We start from the raw sequence: 17,098 nt of genomic DNA on the forward strand, positions 1-17,098 counted from the left end.
ATTATGTGTAAAATATAAATAGTACTTCTCTCTACCTCCTTAGTAGCTATTCAAGGACGATAACGAAAATGCAAGCAGTCGGTAAGCTATAGGATATTAGTATTATATTTTTAGAAGTCATACCATGTTCTTGGGAAAAATGTTCTAATTTTCCACAGATAACTCTCCTGAAACTGTAGAGTGTGAGCTGACCTAGTCTTCAGCTGAGTCCTGGGGAATCTTTCCAACTCAGTCTTTTCTTTCCCCTTCAGCAGCAGCAGTAGCGTGCCTGGGCATGAGTGAGGAAGACACAGCCTTCATTCTCAGCATTCGAGGGGCCTCAGTTCCATCTTCACCACAATACATTTTCTAGGGAGCTGTTAGCATCTTATTGCAAATATGGGATATTTTTAAACAATTTTTTTCAATTGATGAAACAAGATGGTACCCTGTGGTTGAAGAGAATTCATATTTTTTTCATTAATCATTGATTTTGTCCCACCAGCTTTCTAATCTTGGAGAGTTTTAAGCCACTGAGGCAATATCCAGCTTGAACCTCAAAAAAATTACCTAAAGAATCTCTAGGGCTCTTAGCAAATGACTCTAGATCAGATAACTGCAACTCCAGGGCAGCAGCTGGTTCTTAAATTTCCGTCCGTTTCTCATTGCCAGCAGATGCTCTGACTCCCAGCATGACCGTAGCAACACATGCAATTTGTGAGATAGTGTTCATTAGCAACAAATGAACAGATATTCATCTTTTTTCTCCACTGATGCCCCAGTTTCTGGGATATTAATAAAAGAACTAAAGACAGGTTCACGTATATTTTGTTGATTCGAAGATTCAGAAATTTTCTCAACTTCTTCTTGGACTTTTTGTGGTATTAGTAACTCAGCTTGATAATACCTAGATGTGGAGGCAGGTTTAAAACAAAAATTTTACTCACCAGGTTTGATTTTGTTCAATGTTCAGCCAGTGATTATTTTGATAAGCAGAAAGAGAAGCAAAGAGAAAGTGCTTTGGCTTTGTAGTACGGTGTAAAACCGTTTTTTATGGGTTTGGCTTCGTTTGCTGTATAAAGATCAACTGTCATCAAAGAATTGACTTAAAAGTTTTTGGAGGCTGGTGAACCAATTAAGCAGGAGGATTATATTGTGGTAGGAAAATGGACTCGAACCAGGCCATGTGGCTTCAAACTCCCGCTCAAATGAGTCTCTTCTGGTCTTGGGAAAACCAATTTACCTCCTTTTCTCCAATTCCCTGCTCTGTAAAATGGGGATGGTGATAATAATAGTATCATTAAGCACATCAATTTTTTTTTTTACTCCTCTGCATTTGCACTGTGAGAGTTTCATTGGATAAACTACAGAAAATGCCAAAGTATAATTCTCAAATTGTCAAAAATATAGTTTTCCTAAAAATAGAGAGTAAACCCAGGGAAAAGTTTGACTTAACTCATCATTGGGAGAATCAGCAAAAAGACAAAGCAGGTTCCTAAGAAGAAATGAGAACCTGTATGGATTTTGATAGGAGGAAAAGCTGAAATAAAGATTCTCAGTTATGTGCTTTATAGGACAATTAAAACAAACATTTGAAATATCTTTTCTATCAGAGAGAAAATAAAGTCATTGCACCTTTTCAGTTTTAAGTCAACATCTAATTTTATGAGAGCTGTAAAATGTCTGGGCTGTCATTAATGGTAAATAGTAAGTCAAAGTCACGTTCTCCGAGCATCAGAAGACCCTCGGGTGGTCTGTTAGTGCCGTAAGGGACACTGTCATGTTTTTCCACTATCTTCAGGTTCAGAATAATTGTCCTTAGTAAGAATAAACTATACAAACATTTCAGGAGCTGCTTTTCACCACTCCATAAAACCACCTGCAGAAACTTTTAGACCACTGTTGTTAAAAGTCTTAATGAAGAATCATCTCTCTCTTTAGCAGTGGTTAAAAGTCAACGTCAGCTAAATGCAGCACTGTTCATATTGACAAAATTCACGTGCTATTTAAAATATCAAACGTATTTTACACAGATATTGATATATTTGTCCTTTTTTTTTTTTTTAAAGCCACTGAATTATGAAGAAAACCAGAAAGTGGTCCTGGAAATTGGAGTAAACAATGAAGTTCCATTTAGTAGAGATGTTGCGCTCAGAGTGACAACCATGAACAGGGCCTTGGTCACAGTTCACGTGAAGGATCAGGATGAGGGGCCTGAATGCAGCCCTGCAGTCCAATATGTACAGATTAAAGAAAACTCCGCAGTGGGGTCAAAGATGAATGGCTATAAGGCACGTGACCCCGAAAATAGAACCAGCAATGGTATAAGGTAAAAAGAAATTTATAACCACATACTAACAATGTATTTGTAATAATTGAGACTGTAATTTATTTCAATATATTTTATAGTGCTAAAAACTATTTTTACTTTTTATGAACAGGTACAAGATATTGCATGATCCTAAAGGGTGGATCACCATTAATGAAATTTCAGGGTCAATCCAAACTTCCAAAACCTTGGACAGGGAGGCTGCAACTCCCAGAAATGACTTGTATAATATTACAGTCTTGGCAATAGATCAAGGTAAAATACAAGTTTTAACCTGGTATGTTATTAAAGAATTAAGAGAATAAACTGCAGTTGTTCTTGTGCAGAATTATTCTTCTGATAACTACATGGACTTTTTAGAAATTAAAGATTGTTTTGATTTCTCTTAATCATTCAGACAAGATGAAAACTGCTTGGTGACAAGGAACCACACCTTATTTAGTTTTATATCCCTAGCATGGCGAGACCTTAAATGCTCATAGAGCTCCATGTCAGAGGACAGAGGTGAAGTTTAAGTCTGGGACTAGATGAAATGGTCTCACCAGGCTCTTCTAGATCTCTTTATGCCAATTTAAATTGAGCTGTTAAATAGCTCAGCTGACTGTGGAGTTAAAAAGATCCTTTCCTTGAATTCTATTTCTTAAAGTAACCGAGGGTTTCTCAACCATGACTTCATATTAAAATAATTTGGGACCCTTTAGAAAAAATCAAGGTGTAGACACTACCTTAGACCAAGTGAATCAGAATCCCTGGCTGGGGAGCCTGGGTATCATATATTTTAAAAATCTGCCCAGGTGGTTTAAATGTGTGCCAGGATTAGAAAAGCTTTTCTGTAGTCACTTGACTTTTCCTTAACGGCTGCACCAAAAGGAACCCAAAGAAACAGCTTGAAATTTAGACATTTATTTTTATTTTTTGGTAATCGTTCTGGTAAAAGGTCTATGGGCAGGTGTATCCATCTGTGCTTTTATTTACCATTTCCTCTAATTATCAGAGTTTTTTTAAATAAAAAACCCATACATCATATAGAGAATCTAGTTGATTTTGTTTTCTTAAGAAACTGTAAAAGAGACTATGAACTACACCAAAGTTCTCTCCTTTCCTCCTAGATGGCAGATCATGTACCGGAACACTTGCAGTTAACATTGAAGATGTGAATGATAACCCACCAGAAATACTTCAAAATTATCTAGTAGTTTGCAAACCAAAGATGGAGTACACTGACATTTCAGCCGTTGATCCTGACGAGCCTATCAATGGGGCTCCTTTTTATTTCACCTTGGCAGACACTTCTCTGGCAGTCAACAGAATATGGACCCTCACCAGAGTTAACGGTATTTCATCAAAAATAATGATTTACATGCTCTGAAATCACTGAGGATGGATTTGCTGCTTTATGCACATGAAGCATAATGTAAAACTGATTCTCATTAACCTACTTTAGAAGACTATCTTTAACTTTCGCAAATATCATAGGGGGCCTGTGGTATATATGGTACATAAAATGAAAGAAGTCATAATTTTTATGATGGCAAAATTTACGTTTACGACAAAGACAAAAAGATCCTATTGAACTATTGGGCAGCTTATCATTGAAACAAATTGCTTTTGCTATGTTTTCGAAGTCACTTCGTGAGATGAAGAAAGAACAGAAGATGGGTAGCTTAAATTTTAGTGTAAGCAAACTCTGGAAGTGAGGACTCTGGGTGTGTGGGATAAGCACTGCATAATATTCTGGAAGGAAACATGGTGGGATACGGACAGAGGCTTGGCATTGAAGCCTTCAGTCTGGCCTCCTACAATAGCGGTGCGGGGGGTGTGGTTTTCCATGTGACAGCCACACGTCACAGCTGCTCTGTTACTATGTCTTGCTCTTTCATACAACTGGGCTTTTGCACATGCTGTTCCTTCTGCCTAGAACGCCTCCCCACTCCTTAGCTTGGTATTAATTCATAATATTTATGGACCTACTATCTACCTGTTGTATCTCTGTGTAGTCTATGTGTTGTATTATTATCTGTTTACTTTTCTCCTCTAATACATGGGTTTCTCAGGACATTCATAATCCTTCTGTGTATTTCCAGCACCTCGCCCAGTGCTTTGTAGATACAAACTGCTAAATAAATGTTTGTTTAATCAATAATTGATTAACAAATATACACAAAAGAAGGCAAATATTAGCGGAAAAAAGTAAATCAGTGTTGTTAGAGTTTAGACGGTGTTAGTAGGAAGGCCGAGAGATTGGGTGGGAGGAAGAACCTTGGGGTGAAGGGCCGTATGTACCAGCTGTGGAGACCGAATTCTGTTCAGTAGGTGAGAGCAGGTGCACATCGGGAGTGTGTAAGCAGGGCAGTGCTGTCCCAAGTTTATGCCTCTAAAAAAGTGACGTTGGTAACAAGTGGGGGGACAATTTGAAGAGGGTGGAATGGAAGGGCAAGGAAAGGCAGAGGCTGCCGCACTGTCTGAATGAGTGAGACGTGCCTATGGCTCAGCTTATGGTCTTGACGGAGGAGAGGGATCTGAAGCATTTTACTTTAGACACATTATAATCCTGAAAAGTTCCAAACAAACCTTCGTGGTAATTCACATTCCTCTGGGCAGCTCTGGGTATGAGGTGCAGCCAAAAATCTTTGAGGTTCTTAACATTTCTAACAGTGCAGTTAAGAGACAAATGATGAGATCTTACTGTACAGCACAAGGAACTACAGTCAATATCTTGTAATAAACTATAATGGAAAAGAATCTGAAAAATAATGTATAGGTATATGTCTGAATAACTTTGCTGTACACCAGAAACTAATGGACCGTTGTAAATCAACTATAGTTCAATTTAAAAAAAGAAAGAAAAAGGCTTAGCGTTTACAGATGACTTCCAGGAGGTGCATAATTCTACTCTGTCATTTCAATTATTGCAAAACTCAAAAGGTTGTAATTGCCATTGAAAGTGTGTGGAGCTTTTGGTCAATTGATGATAAACTCATTGAAATTAGGTCACAAGACCATTGGGGAATTATCACAGTTGATAAAAATGTGTATGGTTATGATATAGATATGTCTGTGTTTACGTAAGCCTGCAGCTAGCCTGGGTGATGTTAATTAGCTTTCTGGTTTAGAGATTACTTCCACAGGGAAGGCGTTAATAATCAAAGGTCAATTGTGCTTTGAAAAATTACCTTATAATAAGGATAACGGACAGGTACGAGAAGGTAAATGGATAGAGAATATGAACGTAAGACATCTTTTGTGTGTAACTATTGGTGTTAATTCTCTATGCGTACCGTGAGCAGGCATGTAGGGAAATGCTTGAAGTGTATGTCAAGAGCCAGTCTAGCATCATTAGTTTGTAGATGAGGGAAGAGATAAGGGAACAATAAATAATGTTGAAATGCTGCTGGGTCAGTCCAATGCCAAATTACTTCTTTAAGCCGCTCTTCTAAAAAGTTATAACGGGCAACATATATTAGTGCTTGAAAAAGTGGGAGATCGTCATCCCCTTTTACTCATTTTCACGTGGCAGGTGGTTGCTTGAGAATAATACCTTGATAAACAAGTGTTGTGGAACAAGCGTTAAGGGAATGTTAACAAATGTTAAAGTTCATTAAAAAATGTAAATCTTTGATTTTCTTTCAGATACGGCCGCCCGTCTCTCATATCAGAAAAATGCTGAATTTCAAGAATATTATGTCCCTGTTACTGTAAAAGATAGAGCGGGTCAATCTGCAACCAAAATCTTGAGAGTGAATCTCTGTGACTGTACTCATCCAAGCCAATGCCGTGCAACTGCCCGGAGCGCAGGCGTGACGCTCGGCAAATGGGCGATCCTTGCGATACTTCTGGGCATAGCATTACTTTTTTGTAAGTCCTTTTACTTACTAAACTTAAAACATAAGCTAAGTATCTGAGTGCAGGAAGAGAGCTTTAAAAAGAAATCTTGTCCGGTCACCCATCAGGTGTGCGTCCCCCTTACAAATTCTTTTTGTGTTGTTATTGTCTGAGCTCTGATTGAGTATTTTTTGTGAAAGGAAGGGAGCAAGATCCTTTTAGAGATAAAAGACTTCATACTTGTACAGAACTGTTGAAAATTCCTTGGAATGTGCCAAATTTGTCCACATACAGCATTTATTGCTTGGTCCTAATACACTATCTCTTTTAGGGCTAAATCAAACATTCTGAAACCTCTGCCATCGGCACGTCCACCAAAAGCCACTTTCATTTCACGTCTTCTCACTTTTCAGCCAGACTCACGGGAAATGTTCAGCTCCCAGTAATATCTCTTCTTGGGTGTCTCTTGGCCAGCATTACATTCTGTTAACCTCCTCCTCGCCAGCTGTGTAGTCCTGGCACCATATTTTTTTTTCTCCTTTTATTTCCTTCCAATCCGTCAGCCTATATTATCTCTATTGTAGGAGTAGTGGTTCAGAGCAAGACTCTGGGACCAGACTGCCTGGGTCTGGACCCCCAGCTCTATTATTTGTAAGCCATGTGACCTGGGGCAAGTTCTTTCACCGGCTTCAGCTTCCTCATCGATACCAGGGGATAACTGTAGTATAGGGTAGCCCTGAAGATTCACTGAGTTAATACAATGCAGAGCTTAAAACAGCACATGGTAGATTTCTAATAAGTGTTTCTTATTTTTCATCAACTCAACAAATAAATACATATTGAACACCTGCTATAAGTCAGAAACTATCTAGATGCTTGGGATTCACCAATGAACAGAGCAGGCAAAAACAAACAGTTTGCCTTGTGACAGTAAACTAATTAATAAATTAAATGCTGTAGAGGGGAAAAATTGAGCAAAATAATTAGGGTCTGTAGTGCTACAGAGTGCGTGTGGGTGAGTGTTGGGATGGGTGCTGGTGACTGCAGTTTTCCATAGACACTTAGGCCAGCCTAACTGAGAAGTTATCTTGGATGCTTTTTGGAAGAGGGGAAAGGCATTCAAAGGCCCTGAAGTGAGGCAATGTCTGGAGAAGTCAAGGATGGCGGGGCACCCGTGTGGCTACGGAGCAGTGGATGAGGGGAGGGGTAATAGAGGGAACCAGAAAGGTAACAAGCGGCTGCACAGAGCTGCCAGCGGTTGGCGCACTTTTTCTATAAAGGGCCAGTTACTATATATTTTAAGCTTTGCAAGCCATATGGTTTCAGTTGTAACTGAGCAAATCTGCCCTTCTAGCAAGAAAGCAGCCATAGAGAATATTTAAACCATGAGCATGCCTGTGTTCCATGAGAGCTTTATTTATGACACTGAAATTTGAATTTCATATAATTTTTACATGTAATAAACTTACTCTTTTTATTTTTTAATCATTTGAAATATAAAAAAAACACAGCTCAGGACACAATGGGCTGGATTTGGGGCTTTAGTTTCACAGTGGGGCTTGTAGAACATCGTAAAACCTTGTAGAACACTGTAAAAACCCATTGTTGCTATTAATTTTATTATCACATATTTCAACCTCCCACAATTATGATGTGGAATGAAAATTCTCAATAGGCAAAACACAAAGTAGGTTGAATAAAGATACTAGGAGATAAATCTATTCTGAGAAATAAAGTATGTTCTGTTATATTTTCATGTAGGCAAGCCACTCTTTCAAGAATCAATAAATCTCTTTAAAGGCTTTGTCGTAAATGAATGCCATGGATTTTTTTTTTAATAACTGTTTAATTCATGATTCGAAATACTTTAAAATGATGGGCAGAATTCAAACTCCTAAAGAGGGCTATAATCAAAATACACATATAATCATTTTAAATTTTAAAATCTAAGCTAAATCATGGCCTGTTAATTTAGAAAGAGCAAGGTAATTCATGGTATACTGTGCTTAATGACTTCAGTTTCCTCTTGTGCACCTTAGGTAATAAGACATAAAAGATGACTATTTCATTTTATGCGTGTTAAACTTTGTTTTTGTTTCTGTTTTAACTCAGCTGTATTGCTAACTTTAGTATGTGGAGTTTTTAGTGCCAAAAAAAGAAAGGGTTTTCCTGAAGATGTGACACAGCAAAACTTAATTATATCCAACACAGAAGCACCTGGAGATGACAAGGTGGTGAGTAATTTTTCTTTAATGAATATTTATCTCTGAGTATCATTTGTTTAACTCATCCTTATGAAGTTATTTCAAAATTTAGGAGTTAATTTATATTTTTAACTTGGTCAGATTCTCTCGGTCAGGGAGAGCCAGTCGAGGCTTTTGTGCACAGAAGTGGCAGAGTGCGAGTGGGGTGATGCTGATCCTGCAGGGTGACCAGCGAGCACAGGAAGGCGTTAGGAACGGGGAGGATGAAGGACTCGGATCTCTTGGTAGAGTCACATGAGATAACTCTATTAGGATAACGGTGATTGGAATATTAAAACACGGATGGATAAGACATATTTTAAATGGATGAATGATAAAATTGTTTACTTTTAAGTAACAAAACAGAAAGTGGAGTCAGTGTGACAGAAGCCACAGCCAGGGGCAGTGACTTTGCATCAAGCCTTTTCTCTGTCTCAGGGTGAAGGTGCTTTTCTTATCGACTGTCTTTTTCACTTCCTCCCCACCATCAGGCAAAAATCGTAGTCCATCTACGTAGGCCGTGTCCGCATGTGGAACCCTGTAATTATCTCTCCATTCAGAAAGTAGACTCAGTCCCCTTAACAGTGTTTGACTCACACTAGGTTCTTATTTTATATCTGAGGATGGAATGGTTGAACTGTACTTTATATTTCTTCTTTGCCATTTGATCCTAGAGCCGGTGGCAATGACTGGCCACGTCACCATGACATACACCTATTTACCTGTTCTCTGTTAGGAACACTCCACAAAAGGACTTAAAATTATTAACTTTTACCAGAATATAATTTTAGGTGTATTTTTTTACAAAAATGCAACAAAATGTCACAGTGAATGGGTAAACTCATTTTACTGTAGTGAGTAAAGGTGATGATGTTAGTTTTGGATCTGAGTTTAAGTCAAAAGCATTCAGATGGGGTTAGGATTTGGGTGAAAAATCAGGACTTGGAAAAGTAAATCTGGAAATATTGACATGGGGGGGTGGTTGATGCCCTGTGAAAATAAACCTGGGAAGGCACCTGGAGGCAGGCAGGAAGGAACAGAGACCAGAGAGAATGTGAAATAGCACTGTGGGCTCAGCCTTGATTTTAACTTCATTTTCAGTTCTCCTTTCATTAGCTTAGACATATGCTCCTGAACTTGCATTTATAATGACACAAATACACCATCAAGGAGATTGGATGATCAGGAATTTTTTGTTTGTTTTGGTTTTGGTTTTTTTGGGGGGTGGGGTGGGGAGGGTAATAGAATTTTACGGTCGCAACAACCTAAGCAAAAAATGTGGGGCAGCAGTGCCACCAAATGGCTACTTTTCAGTTCTCTTTTCTGGTATTCTTTCCTAAGGCAGCGAGACAGTGTGTATAACTTGTGTAGATATATTACAGATCCAGCAAATCATCTGCACTTGCAGATCTTTGCTTTGATAGAGACTCTGCATGTTAAACAAAAATAAATTAGAAGATGGCACAACGGTGCCCGGTTACAGCGGGGTCTCGGCGTGAAAGAGCTGGCTTGTAACTGGAACCGTCACGCTGGGGTTACTGCTGTCACTAACCTTCTCTCCTGGTGCGAAGTTCCAGCACTGAGTTAATGTTCAGTCACGTCTTTTCCGCTTAAAAACATTCTCCTGACTCCTTGTCCTCCTCTGCTTCCCTCCAGCTCTCTTTTTCTTTGAAACTGAACGTTTCGAGAGAAAGATTTTTACTCAATTTCCCTATGACATTACTTTCTGTACCTTCAGCTCTTCGTGGAAATTCTTGTGATAAAGATCACCACCGGCCACTTTTTTACCAAGTGCTGCTTACTTTGTCTGAACCGGTTCTTTGATTTTTTCCTACATCATTGACCCCCCTACTGTAATCCTCTCTTGGTTTGGCTTCAGAGTCACGCCTCGTTGGTTCCTTATTATCTCAGTGGCTATTCCAGATTAATTCTCTCACAGCTCCAATTCCTTTATCCTCCTCTTTAAAACATGATTTTTTTTTGTCAGTCTAATCTTAGCCTTCTTTTCTTTCAGTCCACGATTTTCCCTGTGTGATATCATTTATTCCCATGGCTTCAGCTCCCCTCTCCCAGAATTCCAGCTCCAGCTCTGCTCTCTCACCTGAGCTCCAGACCACATATTCATATGCTCACTTTGGATATCCACACGTTTCTCAGAGTGACCACATCCACAATCAAAGGGCTCACCCTCCTCCCACCCACAAATGTGTCCTTCTCTCCTGTTTCAGTGAATTACACTATCTAGTTGCACAAGCAAAACACATCAGAATAATTCCTGACTCCTCCCTTTGCTGCCTTATCCACCTCACCACCAGTAAGCTCTCCATGGACTCCATCCCCTTCTTTTACACATTATTGCCAAGACTGGCTTAGATCCTTTTTGTTTTGTCACCTAAAATGATTCAATGACCTCCCTGATTTCCATGACACTAAACTTGTCTCTTTCTTATCTGTCTTTCACATTAGTACCTAGAATGATTTTTTAAAAAATACATCCCTTTCCTGTTATTAAACACCCTTCTTGAGTCCCCATAGTCTTCAAGGTAGTCTAAAATGTTTAGCATGGCATATGGCTCTTCAGGTCCTCCTGTCTGTTATAACTTCTCCAGCTCCTTCGCTCTCTCTGTCTCTGGACTCGCTGTGGCAGCCATTCTCAACACGCTGAAGGTGGGCTCCCCCAAGGACCTTGTGTGTCTTCTGCCCCCGGCCCCCCCTGCAGGCAGTGCCTTCTTCCTCCCATTTCTCAGCAGGACTCCCTCAGCTCAGCGTTTGCCCAGTTTGCTCTGCTTACTCTCCCTGGGTTTGAATTTTAATGCTCCTCCTCCATTTCTGTTGCCTTTTGTGTTCATCTATATATCAGAGGAATCACATTCTTAAAGTAATTGTCTATTTTCTGCCTCTTTGGAATAAGGGCTTCCAGGGCCACTGAGAGACCATGTCTTTATTTTTGCCTCCCTAGACTGGGCACCTAATTGGAAAATGATAAATGTCTGTTGAATGAATGGATGAATAAAAGGTTGAATAAAGGAACTGTCTCCTTTGCCTTCCATTGACTTTACTTGGAATCCATTTCTTCCCAATGTGAATCGTCTTACTTTATTTCATTTCAGTGTTCTGCCAATGGGTTTATGACCCAGACAGTCAACAACTCTAGCCAAGGCTTGTGTGGTACTATAGGATCAGGAGTCAAAAACGGAGGCCAGGAGACCATTGAGATGATAAAAGGAGGCCACCAGACCTTGGAGTCGTGCCGGGGGGCCGGGCAGCATCACACCCTGGAGTCCTGCAGGGGAGGCCCCGTGGAGACGGACAACTCCAGACACACTTACTCAGAGTGGCACAGTTTCACTCAGTCCCGTCTCGGTGAAGTGAGTTTCCCTGAGTGTTTTGACTCTATCATTTAAATGTCCAAGTGGAGGACCCTAGGAAATTGAGATTAACATGTATTTTCAAAACTGATTTACCATATTCTTCAATGTATCCTTTCTTTCTCAATCTCTGGTTATTTTTGCCTCTGCTCTTTGATTTTGTTATGTTATTTAATAGCAGAGAGACTTTATTTAATCTGTCATATTTCTCTTAATTTCTAAAATCTTGTGAAAATCGGAGGTTCTACTGTCCCTCACTGAAGCTACATTTCATTTTTAGGTGTGTGTTTATCTGATGAACTCTTTTAATACAGAAGAATATGAAAAACAAATCTCATCCTTCACAATTATCTGCATTTCTCTGTGAAAACAAAGCATCTGTATACAATTCTATGATGAACATTAAAAAATATGACCTGCAGGAACTATTTTTCATGTGAAAAACACCATGCAAATATAAAGTGTTTTCTAATTCAGAGGAAAGCAAGGGTGTGAAAGAAAAAAGGATTCAATAAGGGGTTTTCAGTCCTGGCAGGGCATCTAAATTCCCTGGGGAGCTTTAAAAAAATATTAATGCCCGCACTTCACCTTGAAAAATTCTGATTTAATTGGTTTGGCTTTTAGTTTTTTCAAAGCCTCTCAGGTCATTCAAATGTGCAGCCTGATTAGAAAGCCACGGGATTATATGTTCTTTCCGGTACTAAGTTTTCACTTCTTTTATCAGAGAGCATGAGTACCACGTAACACAAACACTGGTCCAGAAGCCCTGAAGCCCTTTGATGGACAGCAAGTGGGCAACATTCTGTGACACGGCTGTAGGTTACCATAGGTCCATAGCATTTTTTTTTAAATCAAATTCAAGTGTTAATACTTTTCTGTTTCTAGACAGTCAGTGTTCATGTAAGATCAGGTTGAGCAGGAGCAAAGCTTAAGAAGCAGTCTTAGGTAAAGTGTTCTTCATTGTGCACATCAGCAAGTCATGGGATGTGAGGCTAAATGGTCATGAAGAAAGACACCGGATAACATAAGCCAAGGAAAGAAGCACTGGTTTGGGGAGGGAACGGGAACACAGGTAAGAAAGTGGGGAGGTTCAGGAGTTGGACAAGTTGGCAGACAGGCCAGTGACAAACAGCAAGGATAAGTGTGGCTAAATGCATGGCCTCCATCCCAATGCTTTTGCAATGTGGGTTTTTGCAATGTGGGTCATCCTGAGTATTTTAAATTTCACTGACTTTTTTTATGCATCTTTTAATTTTGCCATGTGTGGCTCTCTTGGAAACTTGATTCTGAAGACAATATTTTAATCCTTACCCACTTTATATCTGCATATAATTGAGATCGTAGTAGACATTTATTGACCATGTTTCATGTGCTGAACGTAATAAGGGTATTTTTCAAGTGCTATTATTGCATCATTTAATAATGATTCTGTGAGGTAGTCATTGTTTGTATTCCTGTTTTAGAAATGAGGAAACAGAGATTTAAATATGTCTAGTAACTTGCTCAAAGTCTTGTAGCCAGTATGTAAAGCCAAGCTCTGTCTCAAAATCAGGACTGTTTCACCATCCAAGTTCAAATATCTAACCACAATGCATGTTGTCACCATTTTGTGAACTAGCCTGACCTCCAGATATAAAATATAGGGATAAGAATTTAATAGTGATTTAAATGTACTTAAATATAACATGTGTAGACATCATTTTTTTTTTATTTGAATGGATTACTAGAAATGTAAGATATACTGACTTTGTGGTATGGCTGTGACAGAGACCAACCCTGTGCATTTTTTGTATGTAGGAATCCATTAGAGGACACACTGGTTAAAAATTAAACATAAAAGGTAAATAAAAAAATATATTTTATGTTCATCTGTTTAAGTGTGTTTAAAACAGTAATACAATTCTTTTTTTTTTTTATTTTACAGAAATTGCATCTGTGTAATCAGGATGAAGACCGCATGCCATCTCAAGATTACGTCCTTACGTACAACTATGAAGGACGCGGGTCTCCAGCTGGCTCTGTGGGCTGCTGCAGTGAAAAACAGGAAGAAGATGGCCTTGACTTTTTAAATAATTTGGAAGCCAAATTCACTGCGTTAGCAGAAACCTGCACAAAGAGATAATGTCACACTGCTACTATCAGACACGTCTTTCTCAGACATCCTGGAGGTTTCCAAAAGGGATATTGCAAAATTCAATTTATACCTCTCTCTATAGATACATACGAATATGAATATATATGAATTTTCCTAAATTTTCAAATTATGCTATGTACCAATTAGTAATTTTAAAGCAATTTGTTACTTATCTTTTCAAGAAGTTTAAAATGTTAAAACAGATTTTGCCTCCTTTACTGATGAGTAAATAGACAACCAGCAAATCTCATGCTATAGCACTGGAATTAAGGTCTATAAAGGACCTCCTCTCCTTTACAGATATTTTCCCAAATATTAGTCCAACTAATAGTAGCTGTACTTGATTGAATATAGCTGAACGGCTATCTGGGCTAGAAATTCTGTTCTTGTTCCAGATGTAGATAAAAATGGAATGCTAAGATCATGGGAAATTATGCTGGATTTTTTAGCTCTAAAAAAATCGGTAGCACCTAGTTATTTGCTCTGAGGACTACTGGAATTTTATTTTCCTTTTGGGTAGCAACTAGATCACAAAGAGAAGTTCTCTCTACTCAGTTGCCCTAGTAAGGTCTCAAAAATGCATAGCCACGTGGGAGGGTATAGCTCAGTGGTAGAGCGCATGCTTAGCATGCACCAGATCTTGGGTTCAATCCCCAGTACCTCCATTAAAAAAAAAATAAGTAAATAAATAAACCTAATTACCCTCCTAGAACAAAACAAAGCAAAAAAAAAAAAAAAAAAACCAGAAAGAAAGAAAGAAAAAGAAAAAGCATAGCCACATTGTGAAAACTACACTAAGGAAGTTTAGACCAAAAGTTGTGCTGTGCGGCCAATCACCCTTCAGTATGAATTAATTTTATATGAGTTTGTTTTCTTATGAGGATTTTTAAAATAATAGAAGAATTAAGAATTTTGAATTCATGAAAGAAAAAGACTATGTGGTCGTTTGGGGACATAGGGGACTTTGGGAGAGGGCAAGCCCGAGTTGGGTATTTGCACAGAGAGCAGCATGAAAACCTGGGCCTTCAAGGACAAAGAGAGAGGCCACCAAAGGGATGCCAGTGGGAATAAAAGTCACCTTGTTTGCTTCTTCACTTGTCCTAGGCCAGGCCTTCCCTTTTTCTTCTTTTCTCAGGCCAGGGGTGGCTGCCACTCAATTTTGGTGAAGTGTCACCAACCCTTTGTCCCTGCCTCACCTTCTTTGGAGCGTGGAATGGAGAAGAGAGGAGAGCTGACTGCATGCTGAGTCTGAAGGCATTGCTGGGATGGGCCTGAACTGGCTGAGCAGGACCAACGAACAAGGCGATCCGGGGAACGCAGTGTCCCTTACGCAGCCCTCTGGGCACTGCGATGGGAGGTCTTCAATCAGATGTGTGCTTAAAGTTTTTTATTTGATGCTCCATTTTCTGTTTTCTAATTTGCCCCTGAAATTTAGCATTTTAGACGTAGACATTTTAAAGAGTAATTTTCCTTTTAAAGCTTCTTATTTTTAGTGCAAACATTTTTAACATATTCTTCTTTCCTTATGTGTAAGGTGAAAAATGATGTTATTTTAGTGTGAAAGAAAATATCTTTTGGAAGCTTTTATTTTTCTTCCCCAGTCTTTGAACTTTTCTATAAATGTACAGATTATTTTTTCTTATTTTTATAAGGAAGCCGCTACTATCTGTCTAAAACGCAGTGAGGTTGGTTTTGCAATATTTTAAACAAAGCTTTAATTTTGTTATTATAAGAAGTTACTTTGCTTTTAGAGAAACATGGCAGGTTAAAGTAAGCAAAAATTTGATGTATAAAACAAGATTTACAGATATAGGATGTAATAAAACAATGCTAATTTGATTTCTTGTCTTTGCTATTTTTAGAGATGACATTATTCCAAGGTGATCATGTTGCAAAATTGTGCTTAAGACTGGCATGGAAACAGATCTTCAGTACTATCTTTGTTGTGTTTAAAGAGGCTATTTATCCCCTCTCCAAGTCTTAGTTTTATCTTTAAAATCAAAATAACAATACCAACCTTATGGGGTTGGGGGGTTGATTAAATGAGTTAACATATTTAAAGCATTCAGAACATTGCCTGTACATAGTAAAAGACTTATAAGTGTTAGGTATACAGGCAGTGAAAATGTAGTTGAATATAATACAAAACAGTATCACAGTATCTAATCTCTGTTTAGGGAAAAGTTTATGCTTATCTAGGGAAAAAAAAGAGGAGGGGAGGAAAAAAACACTTATTCCCCCCCCCCCCCCAAATCTGTGCTCACAATACAAAAATTCTATAACATGTTTTTCTTTCTGATAGTTTTTTAAAAATTCTCCAACCATCATCCCATTTATGCAACTAAGTCGTTTGGTGTTTCTTAGATGCTCTGTCAATGTGCCATAGAATTAACACCTAGAGATTTCAGGTCTCAAGCACTCAGGTGACTGTGAAGTAAGCATAGAAACTGCCTTGGTGACCACCTGTGTGGAATGACGACCAGCCGGCAGACGCTCTCCCTACTTGGTGTCCCTGGGTCTCTGTCAGAGTGACTGAGACACACACTCAACCCCAGAAAAGGGAAGTGAAGCTAAACCCCCAAAAGACTGAGGTTTATTTTTCTGCCTCCTTAACTCAATAATGACTTGAAAAAGAAATTGAGTAATAGAGAAATAAAAGGAGATCTATTTCTGGAACTTCTGGAGAAGTAAACTCAGGTTCTTACCTACTATTCAAACGAACAAGGAACTGGAGATCACGAAACAAAAGGCAAGAAGCACCCTTCCTTTGAGGGTGTGCGCCATCTTCTCTTTGTCCATGCACCCATCATGGGCAGTTAGGTGTTTCCACCTCTTGGCTGCTGTGAATAATGCAATGAACACGAGAATGCAGATGCCTCTTCAAGATCCTGATTTCAAGTCTTTTAGCTCATATAGTAGCTGTTTTTTAAACTTTTTGGAGGAACATCCATACTATTTTTCACAGCAGCTACACCATTCAGTCACAAAGAAGAAGGGAACCACACCATATGCTACAACATGGACGAATCTGGAGAACATTGTGCTAAATGAAATAAGCCAGGCACAGAAGGACAAATACTGCACAACTGTACTTACATAAAGTATGAAAAGTAGCCAAAATTGCAGAAACAGAAAGTAGAATGGCGGTTACCAGAAGCTGGGGGGAAAGGGGGAAATGGGTATAGAGTTTCAGTTAGGCAAGATGAAAGTTCTAGAGATCTGT

General features: G+C 38.9%; 1 protein-coding gene across 1 annotated transcript in view; it reads left to right on the forward strand.

Annotated features, from left to right (window-relative positions):
• The window catches only part of DSC3 (desmocollin 3), a 34,225-nt gene extending 18,820 nt beyond the window's left edge, over window positions 1-15,405 (forward strand). Inside the window, exons 11-17 of the mRNA XM_064481440.1 lie at window positions 2,049-2,308; window positions 2,421-2,563; window positions 3,418-3,642; window positions 5,939-6,163; window positions 8,243-8,364; window positions 11,484-11,741; window positions 13,666-15,405. Coding sequence (XP_064337510.1) covers window positions 2,049-2,308; window positions 2,421-2,563; window positions 3,418-3,642; window positions 5,939-6,163; window positions 8,243-8,364; window positions 11,484-11,741; window positions 13,666-13,863 — 1,431 coding nt within the window. The 3' untranslated portion in view covers window positions 13,864-15,405. The remainder of the gene's footprint in view (window positions 1-2,048; window positions 2,309-2,420; window positions 2,564-3,417; window positions 3,643-5,938; window positions 6,164-8,242; window positions 8,365-11,483; window positions 11,742-13,665) is intronic.
• Window positions 15,406-17,098: the final 1,693 nt, after the last annotated feature.

This window comes from Camelus dromedarius, chromosome 32 (genome assembly GCF_036321535.1).
Source record: "Camelus dromedarius isolate mCamDro1 chromosome 32, mCamDro1.pat, whole genome shotgun sequence".
Classification (NCBI taxonomy): domain Eukaryota; kingdom Metazoa; phylum Chordata; class Mammalia; order Artiodactyla; family Camelidae; genus Camelus; species Camelus dromedarius.